The sequence below is a fragment of the Hyaloscypha bicolor genome, assembly GCF_002865645.1.
Source record: "Hyaloscypha bicolor E unplaced genomic scaffold K444scaffold_162, whole genome shotgun sequence".
Classification (NCBI taxonomy): domain Eukaryota; kingdom Fungi; phylum Ascomycota; class Leotiomycetes; order Helotiales; family Hyaloscyphaceae; genus Hyaloscypha; species Hyaloscypha bicolor.
In genome coordinates this window covers 238,190-252,860 of record NW_020194664.1, presented here as the reverse complement: position 1 = coordinate 252,860, position 14,671 = coordinate 238,190, and the positions used below count along the sequence as shown (strand labels likewise).

At 41.9% G+C, this 14,671-nt stretch overlaps 3 protein-coding genes across 3 annotated transcripts; 2 read left to right on the top strand and 1 right to left on the bottom strand.

Annotated features, from left to right (window-relative positions):
• Positions 1-4,737: 4,737 nt before the first annotated feature.
• On the bottom strand, positions 4,738-6,585 carry K444DRAFT_619342 (uncharacterized protein). The gene is made up of 3 exons (XM_024881497.1): positions 5,911-6,585; positions 5,725-5,846; positions 4,738-5,666 (listed from the first exon to the last, which is right to left on the bottom strand). The coding sequence occupies exons 1-3, from the start codon at positions 6,142-6,144 to the stop codon at positions 4,907-4,909; spliced, it is 1,116 nt and encodes a 371-aa protein (XP_024730111.1). The 5' UTR covers positions 6,145-6,585; the 3' UTR covers positions 4,738-4,906.
• A 4,251-nt stretch (positions 6,586-10,836) lies between these two features.
• On the top strand, positions 10,837-12,889 carry K444DRAFT_656114 (subtilisin-like protein; the record flags this gene model as incomplete). Its single annotated transcript, XM_024886061.1, has 2 exons — positions 10,837-10,951; positions 11,002-12,889. The coding sequence occupies 2 exons, from the start codon at positions 10,837-10,839 to the stop codon at positions 12,600-12,602; spliced, it is 1,716 nt and encodes a 571-aa protein (XP_024730110.1). The 3' UTR covers positions 12,603-12,889.
• A 465-nt stretch (positions 12,890-13,354) lies between these two features.
• Positions 13,355-14,566, top strand: K444DRAFT_542020 (uncharacterized protein; the record flags this gene model as incomplete). The annotated part of the gene is made up of 2 exons (XM_024875844.1): positions 13,355-14,416; positions 14,483-14,566. The coding sequence occupies 2 exons, from the start codon at positions 13,355-13,357 to the stop codon at positions 14,564-14,566; spliced, it is 1,146 nt and encodes a 381-aa protein (XP_024730109.1).
• Positions 14,567-14,671: the final 105 nt, after the last annotated feature.

Below are 14,671 nucleotides of genomic sequence, written 5' to 3'. Positions count from 1 at the left end.
TTAGAGGCTATATATATGCCTTCTAAATAAGGGCAGTCTATAAGGATATTTCGGGTATTATTATACTATTAGATATAAATAGTTTACTATATTATAAGAAGAGGCCGTCTTATAGTATTCAGGTACTTTCCTTCTCGTTTCTTGCCTTATTCTATAGTTCTTCTAGCTCTAGTAATTCTCGGTTCTTACTTAATAGCTTATTTACTAGCTAGATATTATTATACTAGGTTTCTTCCTGAGCCGGGCTTACTAAGGTCTTAATTAGGGCTAACTAGAGATCCTATATAATATTATTATTAATCTTTTATTATAGGAAGAGAATTTAGATTTAGTAAACTATTATTACCTTATTCTAGATAGTTATATTCTTATACTTCTTATTTAAAATATCTATTTATTTATTTAATTTACTTGCCTAATATATAAGCTTAAAATAGTAATAGGAAAGATATTCTACCTAGTAAACTTATCTTATTAAAAGCTTCTTTATAATTATAAAGTACTCGAGAGTTTAGTAATCTAAATAAATTATAAAAAGTGCCTTTTATAGGCCTTCTAGCTCTATTTACTATTCAGTTAAAAAAATAATAATAATAAGTATTTCTTTATTATAAATATTATAGTTTAGCTTTACTAACTATATAGTCTTAGAGAAGAATATTACCGGATATTAGAGTTCTATCTAGAAGTCTTATTATAAGAGAATACCGGCTATAATTCTATTTAATATATTTGTCTTAACTATAATAAAGAGATTTGGATTATAGTAATATAGAATTAATACCGAGAGTATAGCTTGCTTTAGTTTAGTAAAACCTTCTTAATACTAATCTATCTACTTAAATAGAACTCCTTTATATATTAGGGCTATTAGGGGCTTTATTATATAGCTATATTCCGTAATAAAATACTAATAAAAGTTATAAAAACCCAGAAAGCCTTATATTTCTTTAACTATTTTTAGTAATTACTAGTTCTTAATAACTACTATCTTATCTGGATCTATTTTAATACCTCTAATAGAAATAATAAAGCCTAGGTATTTTATATAAGTAACCTTAAATTCTGATTTTTTTAATATTTACTTAGAGGCTAATATCCTATAACTACTAAAGAATCTTTTATATATAATCTTTATATTTTAGGGAATTATCCAAATAAATTAGGATATTATCCAAATAAGCTATATAGAAGATATTAAGGTAATTAAAGAAGATATTATTTATATATCTCTAATATATAATAGGGCTATTAGTTAGGCCTTTCTAAAAGACTTTATATTTATAGGCCCTATATCTTATATGAAATATAATAAGTTCTTCTAATTCTGGATCTATTTGGATTCAATAAAATACTTATTAAATATCTAGCTTTATATAGACCTTGGCTTGAGCTAGCTATTATAGTTCTGTCTCTCCTAGCTATTACTTACCCGGAATGAACTCGTTCTCTTATTATAATTCTAGTTCTTTATTAATCTCAAAAAATATTATTATAAAGAAAAAGTTCTTCTTTTTCTATAGGTTTATTTAGAAAGCAGCCGGCAAGATACCTATAATATTAACTATAGGCCTTAACTAGCTCTTATGGCTTTTCTTTAGATAATATGGTTTTAATATCCCTATTTCTGGCTTAAGAGAAACTTTTATATTTCTCAAGGCTATTTATATTTCTTTATAATATTAAGCTTAATTCTTTTACTATATATGGCTTTCTGAGTCCGGCTCGGAAAGAAACTAAGGGAGTTTTCTCTTTATAAGCTAAGGTTTCTAGGACTTATTTATAGTTATAGCTTTATTTCTTCTATTTATATTTTCTTAGTACTAGTTACTTTTCCTAGGTTTCAAGTTCTTATATATAGTAATTAGGACCTTATTCTAATCCTTTTTTCTAGACTAATTATCTGGCTAGATTAATCTTCTATTCTTATAATTAATTAGGATACTAGTATTTATAAACTATTATTATCTCAAAATTATATTATACTTATCTAGTTCTATAACTAGTATAGGTACTAGAACCTTCTATTTATTAATTAATAATATAAGCTTAATATAGTAAGTAATAGATATGGCCTACTTACTATTAAACCCTCTTATATTATAGGGTAATACTAATTAAATAGGCTTAATATCTAGAAATCGTTTAATTATTCTTATAAACTTAGAATTAATAAAAGTATATCTATTTACTCTAGTATTAATAAGAGAAGAAGTCTTAATACCTAATTTATTATTACTAACTATATAAGGAAATATAAATACTTTATCTCCTAGTAACTAGCTTAAATTAACTTCTGCTATATTTATATAATATGGCCCTAAAAAGAAAACTTTCTTTAGAAGTTCTTATTTCCCTATTTTATATCTTTAGATAGCTTACTTATAATAAGTACTACTAGCTTGGCTACTAAGACTTGCTTTATATATCCTATTTTGGGCTCTGAATAATTCCTAGATATATAATTAAATCTATTATAATTATAGTATTTGAGATCTAAGGATCCGGGCTTTAGGGTAATAGACTTATTTATTACTAGGGTTTTAAGGGCAGGCTTTATATAGGAGGCGCCTCCTAAGCTTAGCTTATTTATATCTTTATTAGCTTTTTTAAATATCTAGTCTTTCTTTTTATAATAAGCTCGGATCTGCTAATTATTTATAATATAGTATTATATAAACTCTATAATACAAATAGCCGGGTTATTATAGTATATAACTATAGTCTTTTAGAGCTTTCAGGTAAGCTTATTATTTAGGTTATTTTTAAGGTCCTATAAATTAATATTTCTGTTTATTATATGCCTTAGAAACAGGATATAGAACTCCTGAAAAGTCTAGCTCTTCTTTATAAATAGCTTCTTAAAGGCTTATCGAGTATTATATTCTTTATTCAGGTTACTATATAGCTTTTTTAGATAGATATATAATTCTCTAATAGTCTCGTATATATATTAATTATCCTGGTTTAGGTAAGAGAAGATTAGTATAAGGATATAACTATTTATATAGCCGGAAATATAAATAATCTTAAGGTCTTTTATCTAGTAAATATTAGAATTACTATAGAGCTTGTTCTTAATCTAAACTAACTAATTATTAAAGATAATATTATTCTTAGTTATATTTTTAAAGATAGGAGAATTAGAAAGTTTAATTAAATATCTATTTTCTAAAATAGGGAAACCGGTTATTTCTATAGGCTATATAATAAGCTTCTTAATAATAGCTTTATTCTTTTATAAGGCTTGCTTAGTTTCTCTTAACTAATTATAATAATTCTTACTATAGGCAAGAATATTATATATTTTCAGAATTAGCTTAATAATTTCCTTATATAGAGCCTCTGGGCTTCGGAATAACTTTTAGAAGTCTGCCTTTAATAGGACAGGTCCCTCTTCTTCCTTGGCTCTCTAAAAAAGAATATCTTTTCTACTATAAATATTAATAGGATATTCGGATTCTTTAGGAGATTTAATAAAAGGCTCTGATTTACCTTCTAGTAATATACTAATAGTATCTCGTACTATAGCTCTTTCTGACTTGCCTAGTTATTCTGGGACTTACTTTCTTATAAGTCTTTATTTAGTAATAAGATTACTGGCCTATTTACTTATCTGGCCGGTTCAGGGCTTTCTTGCCTAGTTATTCTAGGGCTTTCTTTCATTCTAATATTAGTTAACCGGTATAGGAGTAGCTATAGTATATTATATCTATACTTATTAAAAACCAATTAGATAGGTATTATTTAAATCCTTTATAGGATTGAGAAGTAGGTAAGCTTTGAATTATATTACGAGTATAAGATCTAGGGCCTGGAAGATATAGTTAGACTATCTCTATTTTAATAATTCAAAGCTAAAGAAAGAAGAGGATATTAAAGAAGCCTCGGATCTAAATAATCGCGAGCTATATACGGGCCTATATACTAGCTTAAGTACGGAGTTATATATAACTATTAGGTAATTACAAATACTATACTTAGATACTAGATACCTTACTCAGATACCAGATACCTAGCTAGCTCTAGTCTAATCCCTACTAGTACCGTATTATAATAACTATAATACGGGCCTCTATATAATAATATAGGAATCTATAAATTATAATCTAATATTATATAGATTTAAAGATTAAAAAGCAAAATTAAAAAAATTACTTATAAATATATATTATAATATATTAATTTATTTAAAACTTAATATTTTAATATTTTTTATATATATTTTATAAATATTTCTTTTACTATATAGCTATATTATATATTTTTATTAAATAACTAGAAGTAATAAAAATAATAAAAATAATATATAAAAGTAATATATATATATTAGGTAATTAAAATTATAATAGTATTTTTTATTATAAAATAATTTCGTTTTTAAGCTTTTAAAAACTCTTATTTTATTTTTAAATATTATATATATTATATAATTTAATTAATATTATAAGTTTTATAAAAGTTTTAATAATTTAATATTATTTTGGGTTTTTATTTTATTTAAATATAATAGCTATTTAAAATAGAAGTTATATAAGGATAGTATACCTATATAAATAATAATAGCAAGATATAATAATAAAGATCTTTATTCTCTATAAGTTGCCTATTATATATTTTTACTATAAAGATTTCTTACTACTCGATATTCTAGTTTATTAATGCAATTAGTAGAAAGGGGTATTTACAAATAATTAAGCATGAGATAAGAGATTGGAAATGGTTGTTCTAGAACCTGCAATGAACCCGAAAAGGGTAAATCTCAACACGCGCCTTACCCGAAATGGCAAATCTCGAATTATGAAGACCTAATGATTAGAGATAAGCCATGATGCATTGTTTCACAATTGCCCAAACAAGATAAACTGGGCATCACGCTACGAACCGTTGATCAAGTTCCTTAACGTCAACCAACCTTCTTCCCAGCTTCCATAACCGCCCGTGCAACAGCAACATCATCCCAGAACTCGTCAAAGATAGGCCCCAGATAAAACCCACTCCACAGAAACTCCGTCAATGAAAGAGCAAGCTCAGCCGTCCCGTCTATTCCAGCTCCGTGACATGACTGTGCAAGAAGCTGAATAAACCACTCTTGATCTTCCGTGCCAAGACTCCCCAACCCACCGATCATAATTATCCAAAGCATCATCTCGGGATATGCTAGCTGAAATTCTCGTACATCAATGAACTCCAAACTTGCTCTTATTTGCGTCGACATTAATACGTGTGTGCCTGACCGCGGAGGTAAGTTATACGTGAACATCAAAATGTGTGCCACCGCCGCGTTCCCAAACAATCTGAACACCACAGCGTTCCGGTTCAGTGGATGGGGAATCTCGTATTGGATGAGGGCAATGAGACGGTACATGAGTTGAGTACAGTACGATTGTAATGATTGAAACTCCATTTCTGAAATCTCCATTTTCTGCGAGCCTGCAAATCTTTCTCTCTTTGATATAAGGTGTTGCAGGATACGGTAGACTTCTATCATCTCATGGCTGAGATCTGGCAAGCCCGTGAGGTTCGATAACCTCGCTTTATAGCGTGCGCCTAAGAGGCTGCAGGGTTCTAGAAATTCAAGTCCGGGATGAAGTGGCAGACGTCCTGGGTTTAGGAGTTCGAAGCGTGGTTTCGAGCCCAAGGCGATGGCGCCAACGATGTCAACCCTGTCCATTCACAGGAACATGAGAGAAGTCCCCGAATATACTTCTAGGGTTGGCTTACCAGGTAGTGTACTTCAAAATAAAAGGAACGCCAACTAGGGCTTGCAGACCACCTACACTCTTGACCAAAGCCTCTACGCCATCGAGGTGAATTTTAAAACTCTCGAGGGCACCAGCTCTCAGCTAACAATATCGTTGAAGATTTAGCCTGGATAACAAAGAGTGGAGAGGCAGAAGGAGTGCGCACCTCAAAAGCCGTTATAGTAGTAACCGCACCTATCGTGTCGATTGACACGGGATTTTCATGAGAATTTGCGATTCTTTTGTTCACAATCGCAATTGCTTTGCCGATGTGGTAGATTATATTGGGATTCATCTCGACGCGTACTACCGAACTCAGCGTTTTAGCTACATGTGCTAGAGACGCATGTAAGAGAGCTGGGTTGGATAGTGAGGTTTGGAGAGCCTCCTCCTTTCCCATAAAGGGTCTGATAGGTGAGTAAGCACATTCGGTAGGGTAGAAAAGACTGTAATCTACCAGTTATTAGTAAGGGAGAGCGAGCGGCTTAAAGCGTTCTCAAGATCATTCATAGCCGAAGTCGAGAAGGGAAATACCACCGATAGCTTACATTGACTGATTAAGTACTGTGATTTCCCATCTTCACCTATCCGTAAAGTATTAAACGGGTCGATCCCAGTGTTTCCCGGGCCGGAGTTTAGGCGGGGGCTTCCATATCGTGACACAAGAACCCCCGATTGTCCCGGGACTTCCGATTTCGTGGCCACTTTGCTTTTATCTGTTTTTGTGCGGGGACGTAGAGGAGGAGGCCCTTCTTTTGATTGCGCGTGTTGCTTTCTGCTGGGCACTCTCCTCCGTGCTTTAGAGCGGACGAGTCTGAGAGCTGCACCTTTCGGTCGAGACAAGCCAGTCTCGCCGATGAATTGAAACGGCTTAGGGATCCCAGAGTGTTAGCAGACTAGCAATGGACCTCAAACAAATTACGTGACTCGGTTGATAAAGGGTACTACTGAGTACTGACCGAAGCCGACGATTCGGAGCCTGCACCAACCAAGCTGTCAGTTGCTTATCCCATCGAATGTTCTACTAATCTGCTACGTACTAATGTGGTCTGGTTCGTCACCTATACCCACGTCAAATGTCTGCGGCGCCCCGGAGTTCCCTGCTCGCGGCCGGCCTGGCCGTCTCGGAATTGAAGATCTCATTCTCTGGCTCAAGTTTGGTCTTACAGCAAAAAAGGGCGAGGCTCCCACGAGGCTCTAATGGCCATACAATGTCTTGCGGCTGTCCGGTGTGAAAATTGAGTACAAAATGGTGAGCCAGTGAGGCTGGTAGTTTGGCCCCACTTAAACATCTGCGGCCAAGTCTGATGTCTCTTAGTAATCCTCGTGCAGCACTCGGCCCAATAAAAATATTTTAAAGAATTATGGATATCGGGAAATCGCATGCCTATAGGTGAGGTGTGATCCATGTTCACCTTTCTTTCTCAAAGTGTGCCTCTTCCTCTCCCTGGTCCCGATAGTTGACAGCCAGCACTTTGCATCCTAACCGAAAGTTGAATCACGTGATAGTCTCTTACTGGATTCCACTTCTTGCTATAAATACCACATTCGAAGTTTGCTCTTAAGTTCAACGCTTTTCTTCCAATATCATAAGTGCTTCAATTATAATGTACATACTCAATCACGGGATATCCAGATTGAGGGGTTTCAACAGCCGAATACACTACAGGGGTTGTTATTGGACAGCTGTACGGAGGTGAGTTCCAAGGATAAAAATTATCATCCGGAAGACGTTCCCTTCCCTCATAGCGCATTTGATTATTTTAATGTCTCCCGGTTCACTCAACAAATTGCTCTGCGAGGTATTTTTTCGCGCAGCATTGGGCTGCGCACGATCATTCGATTTCCCTCTCCTCCTGGCCTCGGCCTGGTGCTCTCATATTCGATCCTCCTAGTCTCCGCCCAAATTGAAGCATAAAGTCCACTCTCCACACAAGATAAGGACTCTGACTGCCATAATTCAGTATGTTTGCCTGATCTCTCGAAGTCCTCTTCCTCACGGCACAGCGTACTTCTCTCACAGCATCTCTCGGAAGCATCGTCTACCACGACCCCTCTAGACCCCTCTCCAGCTTACAGGACTCCTACTACTCCCAACAACAACAAGAAGTAATTCCTGCCTGTGTCGTTCAGCTTAGTCATGCTTTTCAATCTGTAGAAGCAATCCGCATCATCAGACAACATAACTGCATCTTTGCCGTCAAGTCAGGGGCCACTCCATGTTTGCAGGTGCCTCCAATGCTCCTGCAGGCATCGCCTTTGATATGAAGTATCTCAACGATGTATTTATCTCAGAGGATATGTAGACGACAATTGTGGGAATTACCAATTCCTGGGGTGATGTGTATAAATTGTTAGATCAAATTAATCGAACTGTTGTTGGGAGAAGAGATACTGTTGCTGGCGTTGGAGGTTACCTTGGGTGGTAAGCCAGACCTCCTTCGCCTTTGAGAAGGCCGGATCTAATCCAAGAGAGGTGGGATATTCCTCCTCTCACGTAATTAAGGCTGGGCAGTAGACAATATTCGGAACTACGAAGTAAGGCCCGCCCCCAATCCAAATTCCGACCACAAAAATTCAAAGTTCTTTTCAGGTTGTACTCGCAAACGGCACCGCAGAAGCATCAACCAAGCCTCAGCACCCGATCTCTACCAGCTATCTCGTCTCCCTCAAAGGCAACTTCCACTCTTCCTCACCCCTTTCCACTTCTAATCAAAAACCTCTCTCCCCATCAAAAGCCTAATTCACACCTTCTCCCGCATCCTCCTCTCCCCAACCTGCAGCACACTCAGCTACTGCTCCTCACCTCATCCCGTTCTCCACGCTTTCTCCAACCACGCCCTATCATCCGCCCCAGGAGCTGAAAACTCCCAACTCCTCTCCTCTTTCTTCAAGAATCCTCATACCGGAGCCTATTTCTTCAACTACGGCATGATTTACTCAAAACCAGAACCGTATCAGGAGGTGTTTGAGGAATTCAGCAAGTTGCCGGCGATTTACTATTTCATGACGATCAGGAGTTCGAGTAGTATTGCGGCGGAGATTGATGGATAGTTTGTTTCCGGTTGGGTTGCGGTGCGTTATTTCTCTTCTCCTCTTCCTCCCCACAGTTAGCCTACCTCTTCCTTTAGGTACTGACAGAAACGGAAACTCCTGGCCAACCGTAACATTCAAGTTAGACGAGCAACTACTGATGAAGCTCTGGGAAATCTTCATCCCCGAGGCTGAAATCATCAGCCACGTTTACAACGTCATCACAGGCATGACGCTCTCAACCGCGAGAAATGTCTTTCTTCCAAAAGAACGGTGGGAACTGTCTTAGAATCGCGGAGGCTGATTAGCCTTTAGTTGGTAAGTTTTCTTTCATTCCATGCACAGCACCCATGTTTCAAGAAGTTAGGCTGATGAAGGAGAATAGTTTTGACGGTTAACTTTCAATGGAATAACCGCGAAGATGACCCTACGTGCGAGACGGCAAAGAGGAATATTATTGATCACATCACGGCGGCTTCAAAAGAGATGGGCCTGCACCATCAGTATATATACCGGAATTATGCGAATATCAGTCAGGACGTGTTTGCTGGGTATGGAGAGTAGAACCCGGAGAGACTGAAAGGGGTTCAGAGAAAGTATGATCCCGAAGGCGTGTTCAGTCGCTTGAAACCTGGTTATTTCATGGTATGACCTGTCAATACGTGAAAATCGTATGTTGTTCTCAGTAATCCTGACCACTGAGACCGTTATTCTCACAGTCCAAGGGAAATTGAAAGATCGCACTGCTGCTTAACCCACTGCACGCCATAGAAATAGCAAACTAACAAGCTTCTTCAAGATCAAAGACTTCCGGTTCAGTGTCATCCTAACGTGCCGCGCATCGTTTCCCCCTAGACCGAACCCTATCGGGGAGGGCGGGCACTCCCACTTTTCCAGCTAGCCGGCAGTCTCGTAATCCCAGCGTCCTCCAAAGATGTATGACCACCTCGCGACTGCAGCGTGGCATCTCTGGTACGCCGTACATAGCCACGGCCTGATCTTCAATCCTATTACCAAATACTTTAAGTTCCCCATTTTCAAACTCGACTGGACAGACCCTCCATACGAACATCTAGCCGCTTCTGAGATATGCTTGATTAAGGAAACGAGTCTCTTTGATGCATCCTAGTTATAAGACCCCCGCTTGCTCATGCTACTAGCAACGTTAATCAATTTGAAATCCGAAATTGTCGTGAAGCTTGCCCCTATATGAACACTTCACTTACTCGTTAGCGAGCTGGATTCCAGGGGCTGCAGGGTCGCCGGCGGCCACTGCCGACAACCTCACAAGCGAAGTGAAGTTGCGCATGAGGTTTCTCGACCAAGAGACCTCAATTTGCAAACTTATGCATAAGCCGACCGTTCTGCAATTCTCTCTTAAAACTGCCGACGCCTTTCTTTGTCTTTGCTCCGCTTCCACTCTCACGTGATGCTTTCCCGCTTCCACTTGCTTACCAACCGGTACTCTCGCTTGATCTTTATGGTTTCTTCACCGCGACACGCCCTTCCCTCTTCCAACCTCATCACAATCTTCGTGGTCCTTCAAGCCACCGCATCCCTGGCCGACTCGGCATCCCACGCCGAGCACCCAACACTGCCGAGCCTGCATCTTCGCAATCCTGTGCTGTGGCTGTGCAGCACCTGTCCTGGCCTTTCGAGATGGCGATGGCCGTCTTCATTTACCGCCATTTATCGCGATTTAGCCAGCCTGTCGATCCGCCAGGCACGGGGCGGTTAAGGTTCCCCAATTAGCTTGGAAGTGGAAGGTGTGCAACTTGTCCCTGGCTAAGTGCTCCGCATCATCTGCCACGCCAGGCAAGATCCAGGTAAGATCACAGATTGCTCTGCCTATCAACTTTTCTGGAGTACGGCATCTGGCCATCTCCCGCCGTATAGGTACGGATACGGAGGATACAGATGCTTTGCGAAAGTTCGCACTCTATAAAACGTGCCCCATTTCCCACCTCCTATGTCTTGTTGAAAAATCCCACGAGTCACTGCTGTCACTGCTGTCACTGCTGTCACACGGGACACTCGGTCCCATTCCCACTCGTTCATCATGAAGCTTTCTTTCCTCTCGTTGCTGGTTGGGACGGCAGTGGCTGGACCTCTCGGCAGCTACCGAGTGTTCGAACGACTGTCCGGAGCACCTGAACCATGGGCCCTCAAGGCTGGTGGCCAAGTTGATGGCGACCAGAGCTTTAAGCTTCGGATCCACCTCAAGAATCGAAACCTGGGGTCCTTCCATCAGAAGCTTTCGATGTCAGTACCCCCGATCATCCAGATTATGGTCGGCATCTTAGCCGCGTGGAACTCGGAGACATGCTTGCGCCTTCACCGCAGTCTTATGACATGGTTGCGGAATGGCTGGAGGAAAAGGGTGTGTCTGAGAAGGCGACAATCGAGGATGATTGGGTCATCATCGATGGAACCATTGGAGATGCTGCAGAGCTTCTCCAGGCCGAATACCAATTGTTTGAGAACAAAGCAACTGGAAAGCTCACTGCTCGCACCTTGGCCTACAGTCTTCCCAATGCTCTGCACGCTCACATCGACATAGCTGCTCCCACCATCAAATTCTCCACGCCTTCTGCAATGAGATCGACAATCGTTCAGAATTACCCGGTTCCAGCTGCAGTCAAATCTTCGTCCGGTGACGTTCACGACGGACTCGACGTTGTCGCCTGCAATAGCAGCATCACCCCCGATTGCCTCAAAGCCCTGTACAAGTTCAAGCACTTCAGGGCATCAGCCCGAAATGGGAACCAGCTCGCTCTGGCCGGGTTTATTGAACAATATGCCCAACACGATGATCTGGCCCAATTTCTGGGGGTCTACTCACCAAACGCCAACGGCTCTGACTTCTCAACAATGCTGATCAACAACGGCACCAATCTGCAAGTCAAAGACCGACGAAGCATCGACGAAGCAAACCTCGATATTCAATACGGTTTCTCGTTAGCCTATCCTACGCCAACCGTCTACATCTCAACAGGCGGACGACCCCCGGAGAATATAAAAAATGAAGTCGACAACGAGCCGTGCCTTGAGTTCCTCACCTACCTCCTCAAACTCGACAATATCCCTCAAACAATTTCTATCTCCTACGGCGATGCGGAGTGGACCGTTCCCAAGAACTACGCCAACACAGTCTGCGACCTCTTTGCGCAAATCGCAGCCCGTGGGACCACAGTCCTCGCTGCCTCCGGCGACGACGGCATCGAAAGCAAATGCAACATAGTCGACCCCAACAAACTCCTCTACAACCCTATGTTCCCAGGAGGCTGCCCCTTCGTTACAGCCGTCGGAGCAACATACCAAGTCGCCCCCGAGGTAGCAGTCAATTTCTCCGGCGGCGGCTTCTCAAATTACTTCGCGAGACCAGCGTACCAGGACGCAGCAGTCAATACCTACCTGACCAAACACGCAGACCCCGCCTATACCAAGTACTTCAATGCATCTGGCCGAGCGTACCCTGATGTTTCTGCCCAGGGGGTGGCATTCCACACCATCCAGACTGGCAATGACGTCCCCGTGTCCGGAACCAGCGCTTCATGCCCAGTATTCGCGGCTGTCGTTGCGTTATTGAACAGTGATCGGATTTCGAATGGCCTTCTGCCGTTTGGCCTCTTGAACCCGTGGTTGTATAGCAAAGCAGCGGATGCGCAGGCATTCAACGATATTGTGAACGGGAAGGGACTGGGCTGTGAGGGTCAAATTCCGGGTTCAGGGTTCGCTGCTACAGTTGGATGGGATCCAGTGACTGGCTTAGGAACTCCAGACTTCAAGAAATTGCGGAAAATGAGCACTGGGATTGATAGTTAGATGAGAAAATATGCGAGGACAGAGAGGAACGTGTTTCAAGGCCATTATGATCGGGACTTTTGATACATATCAAAATTGCGCCAAGTAAATAAGAAGCCGAATTCTCTAGTCAGAGCTGCTCCTCATGATATTGCAGAACTGTATTCCTTGTCAGCTTGCCAGAGCCGGATTCAAACCCAACTCATACTGATACATCAGACTAAAAACATCCCTTCAGGCCGAGGTTTTCACCTTCTTAGGGACGATGATAAAGGAAAATAATGTGAATAGTCTAATATAACTTTGGGATTCTCGATGAATGTGGCAGTGGACAATTGCCAGTACGCTGCTGTTCACTGATTCTGATTTACTCCCTAAATTTTGGTGAATTACAGGCGAGCATGTAATGGATGGGCCCTAGAAATCAAAGCCTGAGCGCTGGCTAGGCTGGTGTTCAGGGCCTTCCCACCAAAAATCCTGCACTAGCCAAGGTTCTTTCTGCCACTTCACACCGCCCGGCCTGAACCCAAGATGGAATCGCGTCCTCAAGCCAGCGGGCCAATTGACATCCCAGGACGAAAGCCGTCTGAAAAAGACATCACCACCGAATTTCCTCCCATCTCCCCAGGCAGTCCCCCCTCCGACCGTCTCATCCTCGGACGATTCCTAGAGCGTGATCTAGATCTCGTCCCAGCTTCCCTCCCAACCTCCAGGCCCCGTCACGTTTCCGTCTCAATCGCAGAGCTTGCAGCCTCGGACAAGAAGGAGAAGCAATGGACGAATTTGCACAGTCAAGAGAGGACGATGACCTCTTTGCCGATGAGTTCGAGCCAGTATCTGTCCCAACCTTCACAGTTGACGAGACACCAGCCGCTCCTGTCATTGAGGAAAAGCCAGCAAACGTCCCAAGCAACGGCACAAACCCCGTGCACAGGAACGGACGCAAAGAAGGACAAGAGCGGCGACAAAGAGGAGGGCGTGGAGGAGGAGGAGCAGCAAACAACGGCTTGAATGCCTCGAGATACGCGCCCAAGGCCGAGCCGACTACTTCTGAAGCCCCGGCTCCAGAATCCACACAGCCTACATCGGCTTCTACCTCTGACCCCGCTATCCAACCTACCGCAAACGCCGCCCCCGCGCCGCAAAATGCCACTCCCAATACCACCGAACCTCCATCTCTACCTCAACCTACAAACACACGAACCCCAGCCGTGAGAGGCGACCGCTCAGCAACAGGCGGCCCAGCACACAAGAAACTAACCGAAGAAGAACTCACCCTCAAGCTCGAGAAGATGGCCGTCCTCAACGCGCAAAAAGCCGAGCGACATCGTCTCTCCGAAGCAGACCAAGCAGCCTTCCAACACCGAGAAAAGGAGTTGGCGAAGGAGAGAAGAGAGAGAGCTGTTGTAGAGAAGAGAAACGAACGAGTTATGGAGATGGAGAGGGCGAAGAATCGCGAGCGGAAGATGAAGGCTCAGGGAGGACGGGAATGGGACAGTGAGAAAGTGGAGAGCGATATTGTGGATAGGAAGGGGCGGAGTTCCGAGTATGTACGAGGTGGCCACGGAGGCGTTGTTCGAGGCAGAGGTGGTGGATTGGCTGGCAGTCGATATGCTACAGACGGCGATGAAGAGGCACCAGCTACGGAGACACAATCTAGCAGAGGCAGAGGCACATTCGAGATTCGAGGCCGTGGACGAGGCGGCAGAGGTGGGCGTGGTGGCAAGACACCGAATACTGTCCCGACCACAGAGGACTTCCCTTCACTCCCGACTCCTGCGAAGCCTCCTACACTTGTCAAGGCAAGCGACACTTATACCGAGACTCCTGCTAAAGTTTTTACATCTGCCAAGGCAACGGAATCTTCTACTGAGGCTGCGACTACCGCAGCGGAGCAGGAGCAAGTGAAGCCGCCGGATAAACCTGCAGGTGATTGGGCGGAGGAAATGGCTACACCAATCGAGGAGAAGAAAATGGAAAGTTGAACGCATGCATTGGGGGTACAGGCAAGGAATGGCGTTGGGTTGGGATGATAGACTCGTCTACGGACTTGAGTAAATGCATTGGCTGCGTTGTTTTGTCTTCAAAAA

What these genes read in the sequence shown, in the direction of transcription:
- K444DRAFT_619342 (XM_024881497.1), bottom strand. Translation starts at nt 6,144, where the DNA reads ATGGGAAAGGAGGAGGCTCTCCAAACCTCACTATCCAACCCAGCTCTC. An exon ending in CTACTATAACGGCTTTTGAG is followed by an intron (nt 5,847 to 5,910) that starts GTGCGCACTCCT and finishes CGATATTGTTAG; the next exon opens with CTGAGAGCTGGTGCCCTCGA. An exon ending in ATTTTGAAGTACACTACCTG is followed by an intron (nt 5,667 to 5,724) that starts GTAAGCCAACCC and finishes GTGAATGGACAG; the next exon opens with GGTTGACATCGTTGGCGCCA.